General features: G+C 45.9%; 1 protein-coding gene across 4 annotated transcripts; it reads left to right on the forward strand.

The window, feature by feature from the left end:
• Positions 1 to 12,281: 12,281 nt before the first annotated feature.
• Elof1 (elongation factor 1) lies at positions 12,282 to 20,027 on the forward strand. Of its 4 annotated transcripts, none has more exons than XM_087905772.1 (4): positions 12,282 to 12,634; positions 18,748 to 18,882; positions 19,016 to 19,086; positions 19,357 to 20,027. In XM_087905772.1, exons 2-4 carry the CDS (start codon positions 18,767 to 18,769, stop codon positions 19,419 to 19,421), a joined length of 252 nt encoding a protein of 83 aa, XP_087761898.1. In that variant the 5' UTR covers positions 12,282 to 12,634; positions 18,748 to 18,766; the 3' UTR covers positions 19,422 to 20,027. The 4 variants fall into 4 exon arrangements, with proteins under 4 accessions (XP_087761898.1, XP_048302557.1, XP_048302558.1 ...); XM_048446600.3 differs by lacking the exon at positions 12,282 to 12,634 and adding an exon at positions 13,019 to 13,168; XM_048446601.3 differs by lacking the exon at positions 12,282 to 12,634 and adding an exon at positions 13,207 to 13,343.
• The last annotated feature ends 889 nt before the right edge of the window (positions 20,028 to 20,916 follow it).

The following is a 20,916-nucleotide window of genomic DNA, read 5'->3' on the forward strand; positions in this document are numbered from 1 at the left end:
TTGTCAGAGGTGTGGAAGAAAACATAGTTTAAGATTAAAAGCTATGCACTCCGTTTACCTGGGAAGGTTGTTTACACTGTCTAAGACAGGAGGCAGGTTAGACAAAAACAGGCTGAGTACACAGTGGATGGCATTGTGACTACCTATCTTGAATGATCTCAAGGTATACATTTAATCAGCTGCAAGGTCTGCAAAACTTACCGTCCCTTTGAAGGGAAGAAGTATTTTCAGAACATTTATCACCTGCCTCAAAACCAAACAACCAGGAAGGAATCTTACCTAAGCACTAACCCTGAGCTGATCCCAGCAGACAGTTACCTGGCTTGTCTACCAGAGCCAAAGCATCCCCACGGTGTGCCACGGGTGTTGGGAGTCCAAGTTACCCAGGAAGCTGAAGCAGGAGGATTCCTGGAGTCAGGAGTTCTACAGCGCTCTGGGCAGACTCTTTTTACTTTTGCTATTTTTTTTGTGTGTGATTGTTCTGTTTTAGGTTGTTTTGCTTTGTTTTTCAAGACAAGGTTTCTCTGTGTGGCCCTGGCCATCCTGGAACTCACTCTGTAGACCAGGCTGTAGATTTATTTTTTATTTATGTCTGTATGTATGCATACCTGTGTGGGAGTGATCACAGAGGCCAACAGAGGGTGTTGGATACCCTGGCGCTGGAGTTGCAAGTAGTTGAGAGCCACCTGACATGTGCATGCTGAAAACCAAGAACAGCACGTACTCTTAACCCCGGGTCATCTGTCCTCGCTGCTTTATGAGACACAGTCTCACTCTGTAGTCTGGTGTAGGAGGTCCTCCTGTATTTGTGTTGCTTTCATTGGTCATTAAAGAAACTGCCTTGGCCTAGTTGATAGGGTGGAACTCAGGTAGGTGGGGAAGACAGAACAGAATTCTGGGAGGAAGAAAGCAGGAGATAGAGCCGAGCCGCCATGAAGCTGCCAGGTCAGACATGCTGAAACTTTCCTGGTAAGCCACAATCTCGTGGTGACATACAGATTATTAGAAATGGATTGAATCAAGATGTAAGAGTTAGCCAATAAGAGGCTAAAGCTTATGGGCCAAGCAGTAATTTAATTAATACAATTTCTGTGTGATTATTTTGGGTGTAAGCTAATGGGGCGGGATGGAACAAAGGGCCCCACTCCTCCTACTACAGCAGTTCAGCCTGATCTGGAATTCACACTGTAGCCCAGGCTGACCTTGAAGTTAAGGTGATCCTCCTGCCTCAGTGATTGCTCTGTTCCTCTTGCCTGTTTGATTTTGTGTGTCTGCATGTACACATTTACGTGTACATGTATGTATGTTTGTATGTGCACATGTGGTGGCCAGAGGTTGTATTGGGTGTCTTCCTCAATTTCTCTAGCTATTTCAAATAAACTTGAATATATTTTTATTCATGTGCATGCAGGTGCCCAAGGAGAACAGAGCCCCTTGCACTGAGTTCATGCAGGGGTGCTGGGAACTGAACCTAGGCCCTCTGCAAATGTAGCAGTGCTCACCACTGAGCCATCCGTTCAGTCTTCAGCCGATTTTCAGAGGTGGGGGTCTCTCCTTAGAGCTGAAGGTCAGCGATGCTGCCAGTCTGGCTGGCCAGCAAGTTCCACAAGCTTCCTGCCTTTCCTCCTCCCCAGTGATGAGATCACAGGTGGACATGCCATGCCTAGGAGACCATGGATGTCCTGTGTTTTCAGGGCAAGCACTTTTCAGAATGGGCCTTGTTCCCAGGCCCTGACCTTATTTTGTATTGTTTGTGGATTTTTGCTTTTTTTTTAAAACAGTTTCTCTTCAAAGCCCTAACTGTCCTGGAACTCATTATGTAGACCAAGCTGGCCTCAGAGATCCATCAGCCTCTGCCTCCTGAGTGTGGGATTAAAGGCGTGGCACCCCATGCGCAGCCTCCCTGACTTTGTTGTGGGGGTTAGGCGGTGAGATGAGTTAGCTAGTAAGGGCCAAGCCTGATCACCCAAATTCAATCCCTGAAATCCTCATGGGAAGGAAAGAACAGACTCCTGCAAACTGCCCTCTGTTTAAATAAAAATAGCCCACAGCAAGTGAGACAGTGAAAGTACACACACACAAACATGCACGCACTTGTGTACGCAGGTAAAGACACACATGCACACATCTACACACACATCACATCTACATACACACACATGCACACATCTACACACATGTACACACACATGCACACATTTACATGCACATCATATCTACACACAGATGCACACATCTACACACACATGCACACACCTACACACACAATGATGATAACCATACAGGTGGTTCCAACTTGGGTAGCTGAAATGGTGCACTTTTTTACAACATTCTGGCCAGACTTCCAAATAGGAACCTCCAGAAAAACCCTACCAAAAATACTCAGAGACTATTTGCAATTATACCAGACAATAATCTTGGAACTTAACCATCATTTTACTTTCACAGGATCCCATAGAAAGAACACCACCCCCATGACAGCTGGAAGTAATTCTAAAAGATGACGTCCCCCCTCACAACAAAGTTTGTCCTCAAGGTTAGGGACATCATTTAGGGTTTGATTATAATTGGTATAGGGTTGGGGGTTGGGGGAAATTTTTATAAGCTCAGGGATCTCTCAAAAAGAGGAGGGGATTGGATGGGAGAATAGATTGGTATGAGCTTACTCACACTAATAATAATAGTGAGTAATAGAGTGAATACTTGTGAGTTATTATTTATAGACAATTACACTGGTATAGATTCTTATATATTGATACAAAGTTAAATTATATTGAATATTGTATGCATACATGCTTCTACTTCTGTTTAAAACATTTTTATAGGGGCTAGAGAGATGGTTCAGTGGTTAAGAGCATTGCCTGCTCTTCCAAAGGTCCTGAGTTCAATTCCCAGCAATCACCTGGTGACTCACAACCATCTGTAATGAGGTCTGGTGCCCTCTTCTGGCTTTCAGGCATACACACAGACAGAATTATGTATACATAATAAATAAATAAATAAATATTTTAAAAAACATTTTTATATATTGATATATATTTACTATATTGCAGTGTACATTTCTACCTCTGATCAAGATACTTATACACTGTTTACATTTAGAGGTCATTGTCCTCATTTATTACACAGTTGTTTATTGTCTTAGTCTTTAAGTTAGATATGTATTAAGAATTATAGATGAATAGTCATTTATGTTTGTCATACTTATAGTTAGATTAGTCAAGTTCTTTAAATATATAGAGATTATATTCTACATAGATAATCTTCAACCACTTCAAAGAGCTGTAAAAATGACTCCTGGCAACACCAATCTATTCCCAAGAGAATGTTGAGCACCGAAGACACTCCACTTAGAGCTTGTTTTCTTCTGGGCAAAAACTGGCCTTTGGGCAAAGAAATGCTCATGCCTCCACCACTGACAAGATACATAGTATCCAGAAATGGATAAGCAGGATTGTCAAATCTTGCCAAGACAGGGTAAGACAACAAATTTTGAAAAATTTCCAGCCTCTGAAAATGGTCTGTCTGTTATTCTAGGTCTTAGCCAAAGTTGGTTGCTTCAATGTTGCAATTGAGACTTTGAGTAATTGCCCAGGTAGCCAGTTGTCTCTGTCATTTGTTGCATGTTTTGGAAGTTGTTTGATTGCAGTTCCTACTTACTCAAGTAATATTATTTCCCTTCTCGGATCTTCGATGGGATTGAAGACTAGATAATTGTAGTTACTTTCCTCTCATGACTTGGCCAAGTTATTTATTATACAAGACTTAAGCTAGTTAGAATAGGATATTTGTTCTTATTGTATATAATTTTGTATTAGGCTTAGAACCCTGTTATTTAAACAAAAGGAGGAAGTACTGTAGGAAGACCTTCAGCTTGTAAGTATCCACCTACTGGGGCGTGGCCTCTTATACTATATATGCAGATAAAAAATTCGGGTCCATCCCTTTTCTCCATCCCCTTACTCCCTTTCCGCAGGCTGTTCTTTTGGATCCGTGATTCAACTGGTCAAGCAGAGGATTCTGATTTGTGAGTTTACCCCTAAATAAATATCTATCTATTTATCAATTCTGAGCTAGTGTGGGATTTATTTTAAGCGTCCGTTCACCGTTTCACACATATGCACGCATCTACACACACATTACATCTACACACACACATGCACACATCTACAAACACGTCACATCTTCACATATATATGCACACATCTACACACACATCACATCTACACACATATCTGCACACATACATACACATCTGGTACATACACACACAAAATAAGCTAAAGTAAAGCAAAAAAGTCAACTAGGCAGAGAGACTCATCTGTAGCCAGCCTAGGCTACATGAGATCCTATCTTTAAAAACAGAAATCATTTCTGAGCCTGGCCAATGAAGCAAAGGCTAGACTCATGCTGTTCCTTGGAGGCCATTGCAGGGACCCAGATGGGTCTTAGCACCATGCCTATCCTGGTCTGCTCTCGGTGGTGATGAACTGCTCTGACCAAAAGCAACATGGGGAGGACAGGGTTTCTTTGGCTTCTACATCCAGATGGCAGTCCATCCCTGAAGGCGGTCAGGACAGGAGCTCAGGTAGGAGCCATGAAGCAGTACTGCTTACTGGCTTGCTCCCCACGACTTTCTCATATAGCCAGGACCAAGAAGTGACAACCCCCACAGTGGGCTGGGCCCGCCCACATCAATCATTAATCAAGAAAATGCCTGCCAGGCTTGCCTACAGGTGAGTCTGATGGAGGCATTTTCTCAACTGAGGTTCTTCTCCCCAGATGAGCCTCGTTTGTATCAAGTTCAAAAACAAGTTACCCAGCACAGTCAGGCTGCCAGCTAGCCATGATGATTACAGATGGGCTCTCGGTGTTAGCCTCAACCGTCCTGAAGCTCACAGCCACCAGCTTCTTCCCACTGACTCAGGGGCTCCCAGTAGTCGGAGCTCTGAGTCAGCAGTCACTTCACCCAGAGTCCCTGTTCCCAGGGTGCAGAAAAGAGAAGTGGCACAGTAATTGTCACATGGAGAATGAGTGACAAGGCCAAGGGACTACGGACCAAGTTCCTTCCTCCACTGAGCACTAAATCCATAAAGATTTCTCAGACATGGAGAGGAACATGGAAGCTGTGCAGTGCCCCTGCAGATGGGGCTTCTGACCCGGCTGAGGTGACAACAGCTACTGCCTGCTGATTACAAGAAAAACACTGCTGCTTGTTACCTGCACTGGGAATGAAACCCAGGGTCTTGCATGAGCCAGGCAAGCACTGGACCAAACGATCCACACTCCCTCATTTATTTTCTTAGATAGGCTCCCACTGTGTAGACCAGCTGGCCTCAAACTCACAGAGCTTCATCTGCCTCTGCTTCCTGGGTGCCACCATGCCCAGCTTATTTATTATTGCTAGTGTGTGTATATGTATGTGTGTGCACATATAACATGGCACACACAGGGAAGTCAGAGAACAACTTACAGGAATTGATTTTCTTCTTCTGCCACAGGCTCTGGGATTGAACTCCAGTGCCAGGCTTGCTGGGCAATCGTACTTACCTGTGAGCCATCTCACCGCCCCATGGTTGGCTTTTGAGGAGAGATCTCTTTTGTAGCCCAGGCTTTCCTGGAGCCCACTGTGTAGTTAGGCTGGCCTCTGGTTTGTGGAGACCCCTTGCTTCCACATCCTGAGCGATGAGGTTAAAGGAGGGAGTCACCATGCCTAGCTTTGCCTCTTTATTTGGAGACTGGGTCTAAGTTGCCACAGGTTGACCTTGAACTGTTGAGCTTTTTGCTTCGGTCTCCACAGCAGCTAGGACGGCAGGCTATAGCACCAAACCAGGTTAAGACACTGTACTGTTTTATTTTAATTATATGATTTTATTTGACAGGGTCTCTCTATGTAGTCCATTCTGGCCTCTGACTCAAGGCAATCCTCCTGTCTCTGCCTTCTGAGCTAGGATTACAGGTGTTTTCAATCACACTGGGCTTTTGACACCTTCTCGCCACAAGGACTGTGCTGCTGGGCCCTTGGCCAGCCACCGTGGCTGAAGTTCCAGTCACCTCTTTTCTGCAGGTATGATAAACTGTCTTGCTTAAAGTTTCGGGGAGGAAGGGTTTCTTCCGGCTCCCAGTTCCACGGTGACAGGGAATTGCGTGGCAGCAGGAGCTCAAAGCAGCCGTCATGTCCATCCACAATCAGGAAACAAGAGTGGCGGATGCTGGCGCTCAGCCGGCTTTGTCCTTTTTATTCAGTCCAGGACCTCAGCCCAGAGAATGGCGCTGCCCGCAGTTACGGTCGGTCTGCCCACTTCCATTGCCCTAATGGAGACATTCCTTCCTGATGTGCCCAGAGGCTTGTCTCCCAGCTGATCTAAGTCTGTCTAGATCCGGACATGTTTTGCATCAAGATGACAAAAACAGACAGGGACAACTACTGAAAACCAGAGTTTTGCATCTGTGTCTTGACCGTTAGTGGAAATAAGACAGCAAAGCCACAGGGTAACATGAATGGTGTAAATCAACTGATCTTATCCTCTGTGCTTTGTGGTTTTGTGTGTGTGTGTGTGTGTGTGTGTGTGAGAGAGAGAGAGAGAGAGAGAGAGAGAAAGAGAGAGAAAGAGAGAGAAAGAGAGAGAGAGAGAGAGAGAGAACACCAGGGTCTCACACCCAGATTAGCTTGAATTCATCGTATAGCCAGAGATGGCCTAGAACTAGCAAAGATCTTGTTTCTGCCTTCTGGGTACTTGGATTTTAGGCCTGAACCATTGGGCTTCCCATCTTATGTGAGTTGGAGCTGCCAACACTGGGAACCCGTTTTTCAGGAAAGGCAGTTCCAAGGATGACACTGCCCCCTATAGGACATCTCAGGGATCCATCCACTCTAATTAAATACCTCAAGCTGTTTCTGGAAACACACTAAAAAAAAAACCTCTTGTTAAGATCCCCAGGGACAAACACCAAACTCAGCAGCCGGTTTCCTTTGTTCTCTTCAAAGCATGAGCTACATGTGGCACAGCTAAGCCACCCCCCCCGTGTGTGTGTGTGTGTATGTGTGTGTGTGTGTGTGTGTGTACAACTTGCAGGAATAAATTCTGGCCTTCCACCATGTAACTTCCAAGGATAAAACTCAAGTTGACAGTCTTGGTAGGGAGAGTTTTTACCTGCTGGGCCATCTTACTGACCAGTAGCCTCTAATTAAAGCCTTCTAATCGTTTTTTAGAAGAAAAAAGATGTATTCGGCACATATGTTTGTGAGGGTCTGCATGTGAAGGCTAGAGAGCCTTAAGTATTCTCCACCTTATATATCGAGGCAGGGTCTCTCTTGAACCTAGAGCTCACCACATCTAGCTAGCCAGTTTGCTCTGGGGATCCTCTGTCTCCACCTCCTGCAGGCTCAGATTACAAGTAAGGAACCACACCCATCTGGCATTTATGTAGGTGCTAGGGATTCAAATTCCAGTTCTCAAGCTTGCCTGGCAAATGTTTTATCTGCTGACCATCTCCTCAGTCTCTCTCCCGTGCTGACCACAGCCCAAGCTCAATCCTTGATTTCTTTCCTATGGGGCTCCTCAGCCTTTCTCCTCTGAGACGCAGCCCCCAGGAGCTCTGCCAAAGACAGCCCTCCATCCTTTAACTTCTCCCTATTCAGTTCTTCCCGGGCTCCTCTGTAGTGAGGAGCTGCAGGCAGGCCTGCTTTTCATCCTGCCCAGCTCCCGCACGGCTAGCTTAGCCCCAGAAATAATAACACATAAGTTGTATTCATTTAAATACTGCCTGGCCCATTATCTCTAGAGAGTTAGTTACTGGCTAACTCTCACATCTTGATTATTAACCCATTTCTAATAATCTCGTGGTAGCACCATGAGGTAGTGGCTTACCGGAAAAGATTCAGCATGTCTGACCTGGTGGCTGGCTCCATGGCATCTGCCTCATAGCCCTCTTCCCAGCATTCTGTTCTGTTTACTCCGCCTACCTAATTTTCTGTCCTATCAAGGGGCCAAGGCAGTCTCTTTATTGACCAATGAAAATAACACAATAGACAGATAACCCTCCTCCATCATTTCCCCCTTTTCTGTTTAAACAAAAAAGAAAGACTTTCATTTTAACATAGTAAAATTACATATAACAAAACAGTTATCAAGCAAGAATTACAGTCACAATATTTATAACTATATCTTTATCATAATAATGGAAAACTATAACTATGACTATCCATTCTTCAACTCCATCAAAGACTCCAGAAGGATATAATATTACCTAAGTAAACAAGAAGTAAGCAACTTCCAAAATTCTAGAAATGACAGAGACATCTTGCTGCCTGGACAGTCACCCAAAGTTCCTCTGTATTGTTGGGACATCCGTCTTCAACCTACAGGCCCATAATATCCAGAGACATTTCCATGAAGCAGGAAATTTCAAAGGCAGTTCAGTCACTATCTGCTGTGTCCTGCAGAATGTCTCGCAGACTCTTTCATGAATCAAGAACCTTGAAAGATCATCTCACCTTTAGGCAAGTTCAGCAGTCCTCTCTCTGCGGGTTCTGTGTCCAGTTTATACAACAGTCCAGGCAAGAGCAGTTTCTTGCCCAAAATGGCTATCAAACTCCATAAGGAGCCTCTTCGATGCCCATCTTTCTCTTGAAGTAGATTGGTGCTGCCAGGAGCAGACGTGTCTCATTGTCATGAAAAGTCCTAAGTTATTAAAACATTAAATGCCATGTTCTGTAGTCTTTGAAAGATATGAAGAATGTCTCTCTGAAATATATCTATGCACATCTAGAAAATCAAACTAACATTACTACAAGCTTGACTATTATCGATGATTATCCATTAACAACCTATATTTTTAATTATACATTGCATTTTTAAATGAACTATACAATCACAATACATCAATCAAGATCAGAAATATATATACATATAACAAAATTGACCTTAAAATCCATACCAATGAAATTATTCATATCTATATCATATCCCCCTTTAAATGTAAAAGAACATTTATAAACAATATTTGGGAATATGGACGTAGTTATTTCTCTCCAAACTTCTTCCTGCTGTATAGGGGCGCAGTTAATCAGGTCTTTCGTGGTATAACCTGTCTGCCAGGTTCATCTCAGTCGGCAGTTGAGTGAAGTAATTTTTTGAGGGTGTTCACAGCAACCTTTCAGGAGGGTGTGGTCTATCATACCATACTGGGATAGAAGCTATCCACAGGGTCTCATCCTCTGTGAAAACAAAAGAAGAACCTCCTTTCCAAAGTATCATATCCTTAGATCCAAATTCTGAAGTCAAGCTATTTTCAAAATATCTATCTTGGATTAGTTCAGCAGCATTTATAAACAAATATCTTTTAGCAGTCGTTGCTCCTTCCTCAGCATTCAAACAATTCAAAGAGAGCATAATAGCATACAGTATCAAGATTCTCTGTTTATTTTCCATCTTTATGTGGCTTTACTTTAACCTCTATTTCTTATATTTTTACTTTTACTTTTTGAGACAGGTTCTCTGTATATCTTTGTCCTGGAATAACTCTGTAGACCAGGCTGTCCTTGAACTCACAGAGATCCTCCTGTCTCTGCCTCCCCAGTGCTGGGATTAAAAGTGTTTGCTACCACACCTTGAAATCACAGAGATCTGTCTGTCTCTGCCTCCCAGGCATTGGGTTTAAAGGTGTGTGCTACCACACCTTGAAGTCACAGAGGTCAATCTACCTCTGCCTCCCAAGTGTTGGGATTAAAGGTGTGTACCACCACACCCAACTACTTTCTTTCTTCCTTTTTTACCCTAAGAACTTTAACCTTTAGCCTGCATATACTTTTAACACATAGTAAACCATTTGGAGGTTTCCTTTGTCTTTGAATCTCTCTTTACTGTATATCTTTCTGACTACATGAGTCTTTTTGGAGAGGATTAAAGCCACGGCTTTGACGGCCCATTCCTTAGCTTTCCAACCTCGGCCAGAGGTACTGGCTGTAGCCATTTTTATTGCCACAATTCTATGGCGTTTCAAGGTCCCTGCTAGCAAGCAAGCTGCAGCATTCTGCTCACAGACCACACTCAGTCGGACTGCCTGCCTGAAACAGTCAGAGATTGCCCTGGCAGGGCAGCCCAGAAAGATGGCATTTTAAAACAGCACAGCTTGTTTCCTGCTACAGCTGAAAACCAAAAATCATGCGTTCAGCTTTTCATCAACACCATTAAAGTGTTTCACGGCAGGACCTCTTTAAGGAGCTACAAAGTTTTGCAGCTAAAGCTGAGTCAGGAAGCCTCTCTTAGATGAGAGCATTTGCTTGCCTCTAGCAAGCAGAGCAGACCCAACAAATTGCTGCTACTAAGAAAACATGCTTTATTCTTTCCCAAGCTTTCTCAAGCTTTCTGTGGATTCAATTATCCACGTGGGCGCCATATGTAGTGAGGAGCTGCAGGCAGGCCTGCTTTTCATCCTGCCCAGCTCCCGCACGGCTAGCTTAGCCCCAGAAATAATAACACATAAGTTGTATTCATTTAAATACTGCCTGGCCCATTATCTCTAGAGAGTTAGTTACTGGCTAACTCTCACATCTTGATTATTAACCCATTTCTAATAATCTCGTGGTAGCACCATGAGGTAGTGGCTTACCGGAAAAGATTCAGCATGTCTGAGCTGGTGGCTAGCTCCATGGCATCTGCCTCATAGCCCTCTTCCCAGCATTCTGTTCTGTTTACTCCGCCTACCTAATTTTCTGTCCTATCAAAGGGCCAAGGCAGTTTCTTTATTGACCAATGAAAATAACACAATAGACAGATAACCCTCCTCCATCACTCCTCTGTCAACCTGAGCATCAGCCTACCCACCTCCAGCTTCTGCTATCTTCTCAGATCATCTGGCAACTTCTGCCACCATCGAATGTTCTGAGCCGCAAATGCCCCTCTCTGCTGCACAGAAATCTTGGAATCTACCCTTCATGCCCATAGTCTTCGCTGCATAGAAGGGATCATGAATCTGTGCCTCCTAACTCAGATCCAGAAACAGTTTGGCTTTATAGCTCAATTTCTAGATGCATATTTGTTCCCATTAATCCTGCCCAATCCATTCAACTACGGCATCAGCTTTTAAACTGTTCTTCCAGCTCTCCAGCCTCATCTACTCTCCTTCCAGTGGCTGGGGGGTGGGGGTGGGATGGGGTCTTTGTAGCCCAGGCTGACCGCAAACTCAGTAGCTGTACTAGTCAGGATTCTCTAGAGTCACAGAACTTATGGAATACCTGCTCCCCTCCACTCTCTCTCTCCCTCTCCATATTAGGCTCAGTCCCACAAGGCTCAGCTAGTCTTTTTGAAGTAGGCTTCAATGTCAGAGAAGGAATAGATTCGCTCGCAAAATGGGGGGGGGGGGCTGACAAAGAGCAAAAGCTTCCTTATTTCATGTCCTTATACAGACTTCCAGCAGGAAGTGTGGCCGGTATTAAAGGTATGTCTTCCCGCCTCACGATCTGGATCAAAGCTGTGTTTTTCTACCTTAAAGGTCTGGGCTAGAAATGGACTTACCCACTTCAAACCAAGCAAAAAATTTCTCACAGATGTGCCCTCCATTTCTAGATTGCAGTTCATTCCAGATATAGTCAAGTTGACAACCAAGAACAGCCATCACTGTAGGGTAAAAGGGCCAGCCAAAGAAATCCACCCTGGCTCTGAAACTGAAAGAAACCCACCCTGGTTCTGAAACCAGAGCCATTTATAGAAACCCACCCTGGTTCTGAAAACAGAGCCATTGATAGAAACCCACCCTGGTTCTGAAAACAGAGCCATTTATAGAAACACACCCTGGTTCTGAAAACAGAGCCATTGATAGAAACCCACCCTGGTTCTGAAAACAGAGCCATTGAAAGAAACACACCCTGGTTCTGACACCCAAGTCAGTGAAAAAAATGCTTTAGTTCCAAACCCAGTACCAAAGAAATACACCCTGACCCTGAAACCAGTGCCAAAGAAACATACTTTGTCCCTACAATCAGAGCCAGTGGAAGAAATATGCTCTGGCCCCAGAACTAGAGCCAAAAGCTTAAAAAGGCCTGTGAAAAAAATACAGGGTGGCTCTGAGACCAGGCATCTCTGCCCCAATCTTCTAAACTAACCAATCCCTGAGCAGGGAAAACTAACCAATCCCTCTTCTCCTTGGGAAAACTCCACCCCGAAGAAGCCCTATATAAACCCTGTAACTGTTCATTTTGAGGCTGTTCTTCTTCCATGCTGGTAGAGATAGCTGCTCTCCTGGATTCTAACCTCCCCTCTCAGTAAATCATTTTTTGTTGTTGTTTTTTGTTTGTTTGTTTTGTTTTTCAAGACAGGGTTTCTTTGTAGCTTTGGAGCCTGTCCTGGAACTAGCTCTTGTAGACCATACTGGCCTCTGAACTCACAGAGATCCACCTGACTCTGCCTCCCAAGTGCTGGGATTAAAGGGGTATGCGCTACCACCGCCTGGCTGGACCTTTAATTTTCTTATTTTATTTTTTGAGACAGAGTTTCTCAACTCTGTCCTGGAACTAGCTCTTGAAGACCAGGCTGGCCTCGAACTCAGTGAGATCTGCCTGACTCTGCCCCCCACCCACCGTCTGACCTTGGACCTTAAATTTATGGACCTCCTCCTGCTGGGATTACAGGTGGTAAGGTTTAGGATTGGGGTATTTTGCGTTTTGCATTAGCATATTTTAATCAAACACAATGGGTCTCTCTATGCCATGTTCACGTATGTATATAATGTACTTTGACGCTATTTACCCCTCCCCCCCGTTCTCGTGTCCCTCATTCCTGCTGATCTTTCCAACCAGTCTTCTCTAGGGCTACAATATTTGAGCATGGAGGTTGGGAAAACCCAGGGGCGCTTTGGGGACGGGTAGGGGGATGGGGGGAGGAACTGTGACTGGGGAGAAGACAAGCGAGAGTAGTCCAGGAAGACGGAGGTCACGGGCGAGGACCTTAACCGGGGTTACACGGCTCGTCGCCAAACACCGCCACTCCAGGGAACTTGCTGGACGGGCGCACGCGCTGTAACAAACGTCACAAACGCGCAGAGACCGGCGGTTGAAGGAGGCGGGGTAGGAGGGAAACCAAAGCGGTATATTTCCGCTTCCGTCAGGGACCGGAAGTTAGCGTCTCCCGGGTGAAACAGCTTTGACTGCGAGGCCGGCTTGGTACAGGTAGGTGCAGGGTCTCGTGCGCAGCGGTTGGGCCCGGCGGGACCGGGCGCTCTAGTCTGGATCACCCGCAGGGCGTGGAGCCGAGACCGGGGCATGGCTCTGAGGACGACCGTGAGGGGAGCCTGACCACCGGACCCCCGCAGCTGGACGAGCGGGCAGCTCCACCAAAGCCTGGGTGAGGCCGAGGGCGTCGTTCCTCCGCCGCGACCCCTTCCCTCCGCCCTGGTCGCCTCGAGACCACAAGGCTCGTTCGCAGGCTGCGGTTTGCCGATGGGATTCTGGGGCCACACAGACTCAGGAAACTCAATGATTGTTCAACAAGTGGTTACTAAGTGCTTGAGGTATAATCAAGCACTGTGGATGCTGGCCGGGGTTTGAGCAGTGGCCAGGTGAAGTCCTTCCTCGGAGGTGGATGAGCAGGGTTGTAGACGCTGGAGTTGAAGGTGATCGGGAATTAGTTTTGTTTTGCGTGTTATGCATGAGTATACAGACAGCTTACAGGAGTCTGTTCTCTCATTTCACCGTGAGGGTTCGGGAAATTGAGCCCAGACAGTCAACCAGCATCTTTACCTGCTGAGCCATCTTGCGTGCCCTGTTTTGAAAGTTTTAGAAATGTTTCTGTATGGGTATAATGTGTCTGTGTATAGAGGTTAGTGGACAACTTACTAAGTGCTCGTCTCTCTTTCCACCTTTTCGTGGGTTCTGGAGACCTAATTCAGCTTGTCAGACTTGGTAGCAGAACCTGTACCTGCTGAGACAGGATCGACCAAGGTGGCCCCACATAGCCTGAGGAAAGTCTCTGATTCCGTTGTAGATGGTTGCCAGGCCCAGATTTGGGAGGGGAAAGAGAGACAGCTGCATAGACAGTGAGAGCGGCTCGGGACCAGACCACACTTCAACAGTCCTCGGTCTCCTGGGATCTGGCCTATAATCTCCTCTTGAGTATCTCATACTTTCCCGCTGTTACTCCCAGAGCTTCAGCCATTCTTTCTGAAATAAAGCAATGAGAAAACCCTTCATCTGCCTCAGACGCTTTACAGATAAATCTCTGTACATGGCTTTCTTGTATCAAAGCTGCCTTTGGTCTTCCATGCTTCATCTTAAATGACTCTGTTGTAGAGAAGTCGTGTCATGTAATGGGACTCACATGGGAGGTTTTTTGGAAGAGGAGAGAAAAGTGGGCAGAGACTGGTCTCTGGGGACAAGAGTGGAGAAAAAGAAAGGGAGAGATGGGGAGAAAGAAAGAGGGAAAGAGACTGGAGGTGGGCAGGCCCATCTTTAAAAGGGAAGGTAGCAAGTGTGCACAGGAAGGTCTCTTAGCTGCACTGAGGATGTATCCTGTCAGGACCCTAAGAGCAGGCCAATACGGATGCCTAAATACTAACACTCCCTTCACCCAAAGTAGCCCTGTCTCAGAAACTTTCATTTAATACTAATAACCTCAGAGCAGTATTTAAGATTCACTCAAATATGAATTTTTTTAAGAGCCTGTCATCTATAACTATTAATACAGATCTTTTGACTATTTGGTTTTATGTGTTTGGGTGTTCCCCTGCGTGTGTGGCTGCCCACCACATGCATGCAGTGTTGTAGGAAGCCGGAGGGCATTAGATCCCCAGGAACTGGAGTTACAGGCAGTTGTGAGCCACCATGTAGGTGCTGGGAATTGAACCTGGGTCAGCCCCATTGTTTTGGATTTGTGAGAGTCTGGCCTCTGACTTATGACATCATTCTGCCTCAGCCTACCAAGTGCTAGGTTTGCATGCCAAACCAACATGCCTGGTTTGATCTTGTTCTGTTTTGGTCTGCTGTCCTGTGTAGCTCAGGCTGGCTGAAAATGTGGCAATCCTCCTACTTCTGCATCTTTGCTAGGATTCCTCAGGGAGCCCACTAACTGAAACGTGAGAAGCATTGGGTTAGGCTTGACAACCCCTAGCGCAGTGGTTCGCAACCTTCCTAGTGCTGCGAGCCTTTGTTACAGTTCCTTGTGTTGTGGTGACCCTTAATTATTATTTCATTGCTACTCCATGACTATAATTTTTGCTACTGTTAAAGAATCGGCCCAACCCTGAGGCCCATAGGTTGGGAACCACTACCCTAGAGTCTTCTACTTGCTAGACTACTACCAGCTGAATTCATCCAGTTCTGTCACCAGGCAGTGGTGGTGCATATCTTTAATCCCAGGACTAAGGAGGCAGAGCCAGGCTAATGGCGGATTTCTAAGTTCCAAGCCTACTTGGTCTACCGAGCGAGTTCCAAGACAGTCAGGGCTCCACAGAGGAACCCTGCTCCAAAAACAAACAAACAAAAATTAACGTATATTTTTAAATTTTATTATCTTGTATATATAGATGTTTTGCCTGAACATATACCTCCTTTTTATTTCCTTTTTTTCCTTTTTTTTTGTGGGGGGTGGTAACTTTGAATTTATTTTGTTGCCCAGGATAGCCTTTATCTTTCAGTAATTCGAAGTGCTAGGGTTACAGTGTAGGGTGGGCTACCACACCAAGACTCTATCTCCAACTTGCTATGAATTCTCTGTCCTTCTGCGTGAACCTCTTGGGTTCTGGAATTTCAGGCGTGTGTCAACATGCTGGCCTTTTTCTTGCCTCTTTCTTTTTCTTTTTTAAAATAAGAGTATTGTGTCATGGCACATACCTTTAATCGCAGGCAGAGGCAGGCAGATCTCTGGATTTGAGGCAAGCCTGATCTACATAGAGAGTTCTACCTGGGTTACATAGTGAGTAACCCAGCCTGGGCTACAGCGAGACTGTTGTAGGGGACACATAATGAGTGGTAGACAAACGAGTATAATTGCCCTCTCCATACCCCAGCAGGCTGCTTGGTCTCCCTGTCTCAGGGGGTCTGGCCTAGAAACAATGAGTGGTCAATGTGTGGTGTGTGTGGAGGTGCCACAGGGATCAGGACAACAGAGCAGACTGCGTGCATTCCCAGGCAGGTCAGTGGGCTGCCGCCACCTCCCTTTCCCTCACTGGGACCATCATTTCTCCACCCACCTCTTCCTATGTCTTAGACTTCTGTCTCGATACCTGTGGCTGTGGTCGTGACTGATAAAATCGACTACAGGCAGGAAGGGTTTGTTTAGACTCCACAGCAGGTGTGTCAGACTGGAAGGAGCTGGTTTGTGTGTTCAAAGTCAGGAAGCGTAGGGCAGTGGATGTTCAGCTGGGCCGTGTGTGTGTGTGTGTTTCTTTGTTTGTTTTTCTGTCTGTAACCCCAAACCAAGAAATGGTACTGCCTTTCTTTAGGGTGGGTTTTTCCACATTTGTAAGCAAGATAACTGGCATGCCCAGACTACCAGGTGATCCTAGAGTCTGTCCAGTTGATAATCAGTATAATCATGGCAGTGTCAGGGAAAACCAGGCAAAGGCATGGCTACCCATGCCTGCAGGCCAAGCGCTTGGGAGGATCAGGAATTCAGAGTCATCCTCTGATATTTGGGGGTGGAGACTGTGTTTGGGTTTTTTTTTTTTTTTTTTTTTTTTTTTTTTTTTTTTTTTGGTGGTGGGGGGAAATTGAGAGAAAGTCTCTCAATGTAGCCTTAGCTTCCCTAGAACTCACTCTGTAGACCATGATGGCCTCAAACTCATAAAGACCCATGCCTGCTTCTGCTTCCTGAGTGCTGGGATTAAAAGTATGTGCAACCACTGCCATGGGTTTTTTTGTTTTGTTTTGTTTTTTTTAGCAAAAGACCCACAAAGATACCTGTTATATGGGACTTTCCTCCCATCCTTTTGTGTCCCCGTCACAGCTTTGGACCACCCTAAACTGTCACTTCTCCCATCCCTTAAAAAAAAAATCCTGCTTGAGTCTTTATATTCTGAGTAAGGGGAGGCACGTGTCCTACATCGTGCATATGGAGGTCAGAGGACAAGTTTTGGGAAGTCTTCCTATCCCTGCACTATATGGTCCAGACTGACTAGCCAACTAGCTCCCAGACAGTTCTGTTTCTGCCTCCTGCCCCCACGTCAGAGCCGGGGCTGCAGCTATGAGAATGCTGTGCCTGGCTGGCCTGTTTGTTGTATGGGTTTCTGGAATTGGACTAGGGTCATCATCTTGGCATGGTTGGCACTAAGCCCTTGACTTCATCTTTAGTCACTCTTTGGACATAACTCCTCGTCCCTTAGCAGGGTGCAGTCAATATGTTGAGTGCCCTCCCTCTGTCCCTATGTTTTCTTCAGCCAGCTGTCCACCCCTACCTTCCCCTGAACACAAATCTTTTTTTAATTGATTTTAATTGAGCTGTACATTTTTCTCTACTCCCCTCTCCTCCTTTCCCCTCCCCTTCAACTCAACCCTCCCCCAAGGTCCCCATGCTCCCAATTTACTCAGGAGATCTTATCTTTTTCTACTTCCCATGTAGATTCGATCCATGCATGTCTCTCTTAGAGTCCTCATTGTTGTCTAGGTTCTCTGAGATTGTGAATTTTAGTCTGGATTTTCTTTGCTTTATGTCTAAAAGCCATTTATGAGTGAGTATATATGATAATTGTCTTTCTGGGTCTGGGTTACCTCACTCAAAATGATGTTTTCTAGCTCCATCCATTTGCCTGAAAATTTCAAAATGTCTTTATTTTTTTTCTGCTGTGTGTAATTCTCCGTTGTGTAAATGTACCACATTTTCCTTATCCATTCTTCGGTCAAGGGGCATTTAGGTTGTTTCCAGGTTCTGGCTATGACAAACCAAGCTGCTATGAACATAGTTGAGCACATGTCCTTGTGGTACGATTCGCCATCCTTTGGATATATACCCAAAAGTGGTATTTCTAGGTTTTGAAGAAGGTTGTTTCCTAATTTTCTGAGAAGTCGTCACACTGACATCCAAAAGGGCTGTAGCAGCTTACATTCCCACCAGCAATGCAAGAGTGTTCCCTTTACCCCACAACCTCTCCAGCATAAGTTGTCATCAGTGTTTTTGATCTTGGCCATTCTTACAGGTGTAAGATGGAACCTCAGAGTTTTGATTTGTATTTCTCTGATGGCTAAGGATGTGGAACATTTTCTTAAGTGTCTTTCAGCCATTTTAGATTCCTCTGTTGAGAGTTCTTTGTACTCCATTTGTTTGTTCTTTTGATGATCAATTTCTTGAGTTCTTTGTATATTTTGGAGATCAGACCTCTGTCTGATATGGGGTTGGTAAAGATCTTTTCCCATTATGTAGGCTGCTTTGTCTTGTTGACCATGTCCTTTCCTTTACAGAAGACTTCTTTCAAAAAGTCCCGTTTATTAATTGTATCTCTCAGTGTCTGTGCTGCTGGAGTTATATTTAGGAAGTGGTCTCCTGGAACACAGAAATCTTCAGTGACTTACCTAGAGTCACACAGTAAGTTGAAAACCAAGGTTAAAAGCTGTTCTCGGCCATACTGCGCAGAGTGTACACAGAGACTGTTGTGTCTAAGGTCAGGAGCCTGGATTTCTCAGGTGGAAGCCTGGATGTCATAGTGTACATCTTCCTTTCTCTGTGGGCCACTACTGGTGGCCTCCAGCCTGCTTCCAGACGACGGGGGTAGAGAGTCACCAGCTTCCTCCAGCTTTTGACCCCTGTCCTCTGCCCACAGGTTTCACCCCCCGGCAGCCATGGGACGAAGGAAGTCTAAAAGGAAGCCACCCCCCAAGAAGAAGATGACAGGCACCCTGGAGACCCAGTTCACTTGCCCTTTCTGCAACCATGAGAAGTCTTGTGATGTGAAAATGTAAGTGGATGGTTAAGATGGGCAAACCTACCACTGTGGGCATTCAGGCTTCCCTGGGCCTTCCTGCTGGCTGGGTTGCCCCCAGAGGTCCAGGGCTCATTTCTCATGCATCATTTCACCTTGTCCATTGCAGGGACCGTGCCCGCAACACTGGAGTCATCTCCTGCACCGTGTGCCTAGAGGAGTTCCAGACACCCATTACGTGTATCCTTATAAAGTCAGCTGATGTCTGGGGAATGAGAGAAGGGGGTGCTCAAGGGCTGGTGACCAAAGACAAGGAGCTGTCAGTCACTCCTGCTGCTCTGGCCCTGTGGCCAGGGATGGAGCCGCTGCCACCTAGGAGAATGGACATTGTCTACTAAGTTAACACTAAGTGACAAGGCACAGGGCAGGGGTCCGATTGACTCTGTCATAGCAGAAATGTTCCCAGGAGAGGGCGTCACTGCCACAAATCATCCTTGACCTGTGTTTCAGATCTGTCAGAACCAGTGGATGTGTACAGCGATTGGATAGACGCCTGCGAGGCAGCCAATCAGTAGCAATACCAAGGACCTGCCCCCTCAACAGTCCCCAACTTGGGTACCAATCCAGAGACATTCCAGGGTGTAGGTCCAGAGCTGTGGCAGCCCTCCCTCTGTGTATGGAGTAGATGTGTGTGTGGCTGCAGGTGTGGCTATAACAGTGGCCCTGGCTGCTTGTAGCTGGCGTGGAGGTGAGGGGTTGCTGGGTCTCACCATGCTGCCCAGGGTGGCCTCAAACTTCAGAACCTATGTCTCAAATGACTCTGAAAGCCTTTGAGTTGCACCCTTCTTCAGCTCCCAGCCCTGCCCCCAAACTTTAGGTTCCTGGCTCCTCTGGTGACAGTTTCTCGACATCCCAGGCAAGAAATAGCTGTGGGACCTCCAGTCTCCTAAGCCACCTCACCAGCACCTTGCCCTCAGGGAACTAACTGGACTTCCCGTTCTTCCCACCTCCTTGTGCTTGTGGCCTGGGAGTCAAGGCTGCTGACCAACCAGATCCCTTGGCTGGGCTTTGCCGGGTGCCCGTTTTCCTCTTCGATTGCTTTTGTAGAAAAGGTAGGGGCTGGTTCAGTGACAGCTGTCATTCACAAACCTGTCAATAAAGCAGCCAGTACAGATCCCCTATCTATCTGTGCTTTCTTGGGTTACGAGGCCCCGGTTCTAGAAGGGAAAGTGGGATTTGGGGCTAAGGCTTTCAGAAGAGATCTTGGTGGTCCTATGATGTATGGTTTGGTCAGCTTTTCAAACTATTTTTCTATTGTTTTCTTTGTGAGGGCGGGGTTAGTAAGATTGGAGGTGGAGTACCAGACTGACCTTGAACTTGCTATGAATCTGAGAGTGGCCCTGAATTCCTGATCCCCCCCCCCCCCGCCTTTATGTCCCAAGTGCTGGCATTACAGGTGGGCACTACCACACCTAGTTCATTTGGTACTGATAATCAGACCCAGGGCTTTGTGCGTGTTAGACAGATGCTCTGCCAACTGAGTTATATTCTCAGTTCTTGGTAGTAAATGGTTTGGTTTGGTTTTTTCGGTGGGGGGAGGGGATTGATAATAGGATTTTACTGTGTGGACCAGGCTGGCCTCATGCTCAGAAATCTGCTTGCCTCTGCCCCAAATGCTAGGATGAAAGATGCGTGCCGCCCTACCCAACCAGTGGTAGTGTTTGAGACAAACTATGCAGCCCAGGACCATCTCAGATTTATCCTTCTGCCCCAGCTAATTATAGAGCTAGAACACCCAGTTGTGTTCTCCCAGCACTTGGGAGGTAGAGGCAGGCGGATCTCTATGAGTTTGAGGCCAGCCTAGTCTAAAGAGTGAGTTCCAGGACACCAGGGATACAGAAAGAAACCCTCTTACCAGAAAACAATAATAATAATAATAATAATTACATAATTGGATGATTCTGGGTGCACAGTACATGAGTGGACCAAACAGACATCTTGCTTTGTGTTCACAGCAATCAGAGTAAAAACCATAGAGATGGCTGGGGTTTTTCTGCTGTAGTTCAGGCA

This window comes from Myodes glareolus, chromosome 4 (assembly GCF_982192425.1).
Source record: "Myodes glareolus chromosome 4, mMyoGla1.1, whole genome shotgun sequence".
NCBI lineage: Eukaryota > Metazoa > Chordata > Mammalia > Rodentia > Cricetidae > Myodes > Myodes glareolus.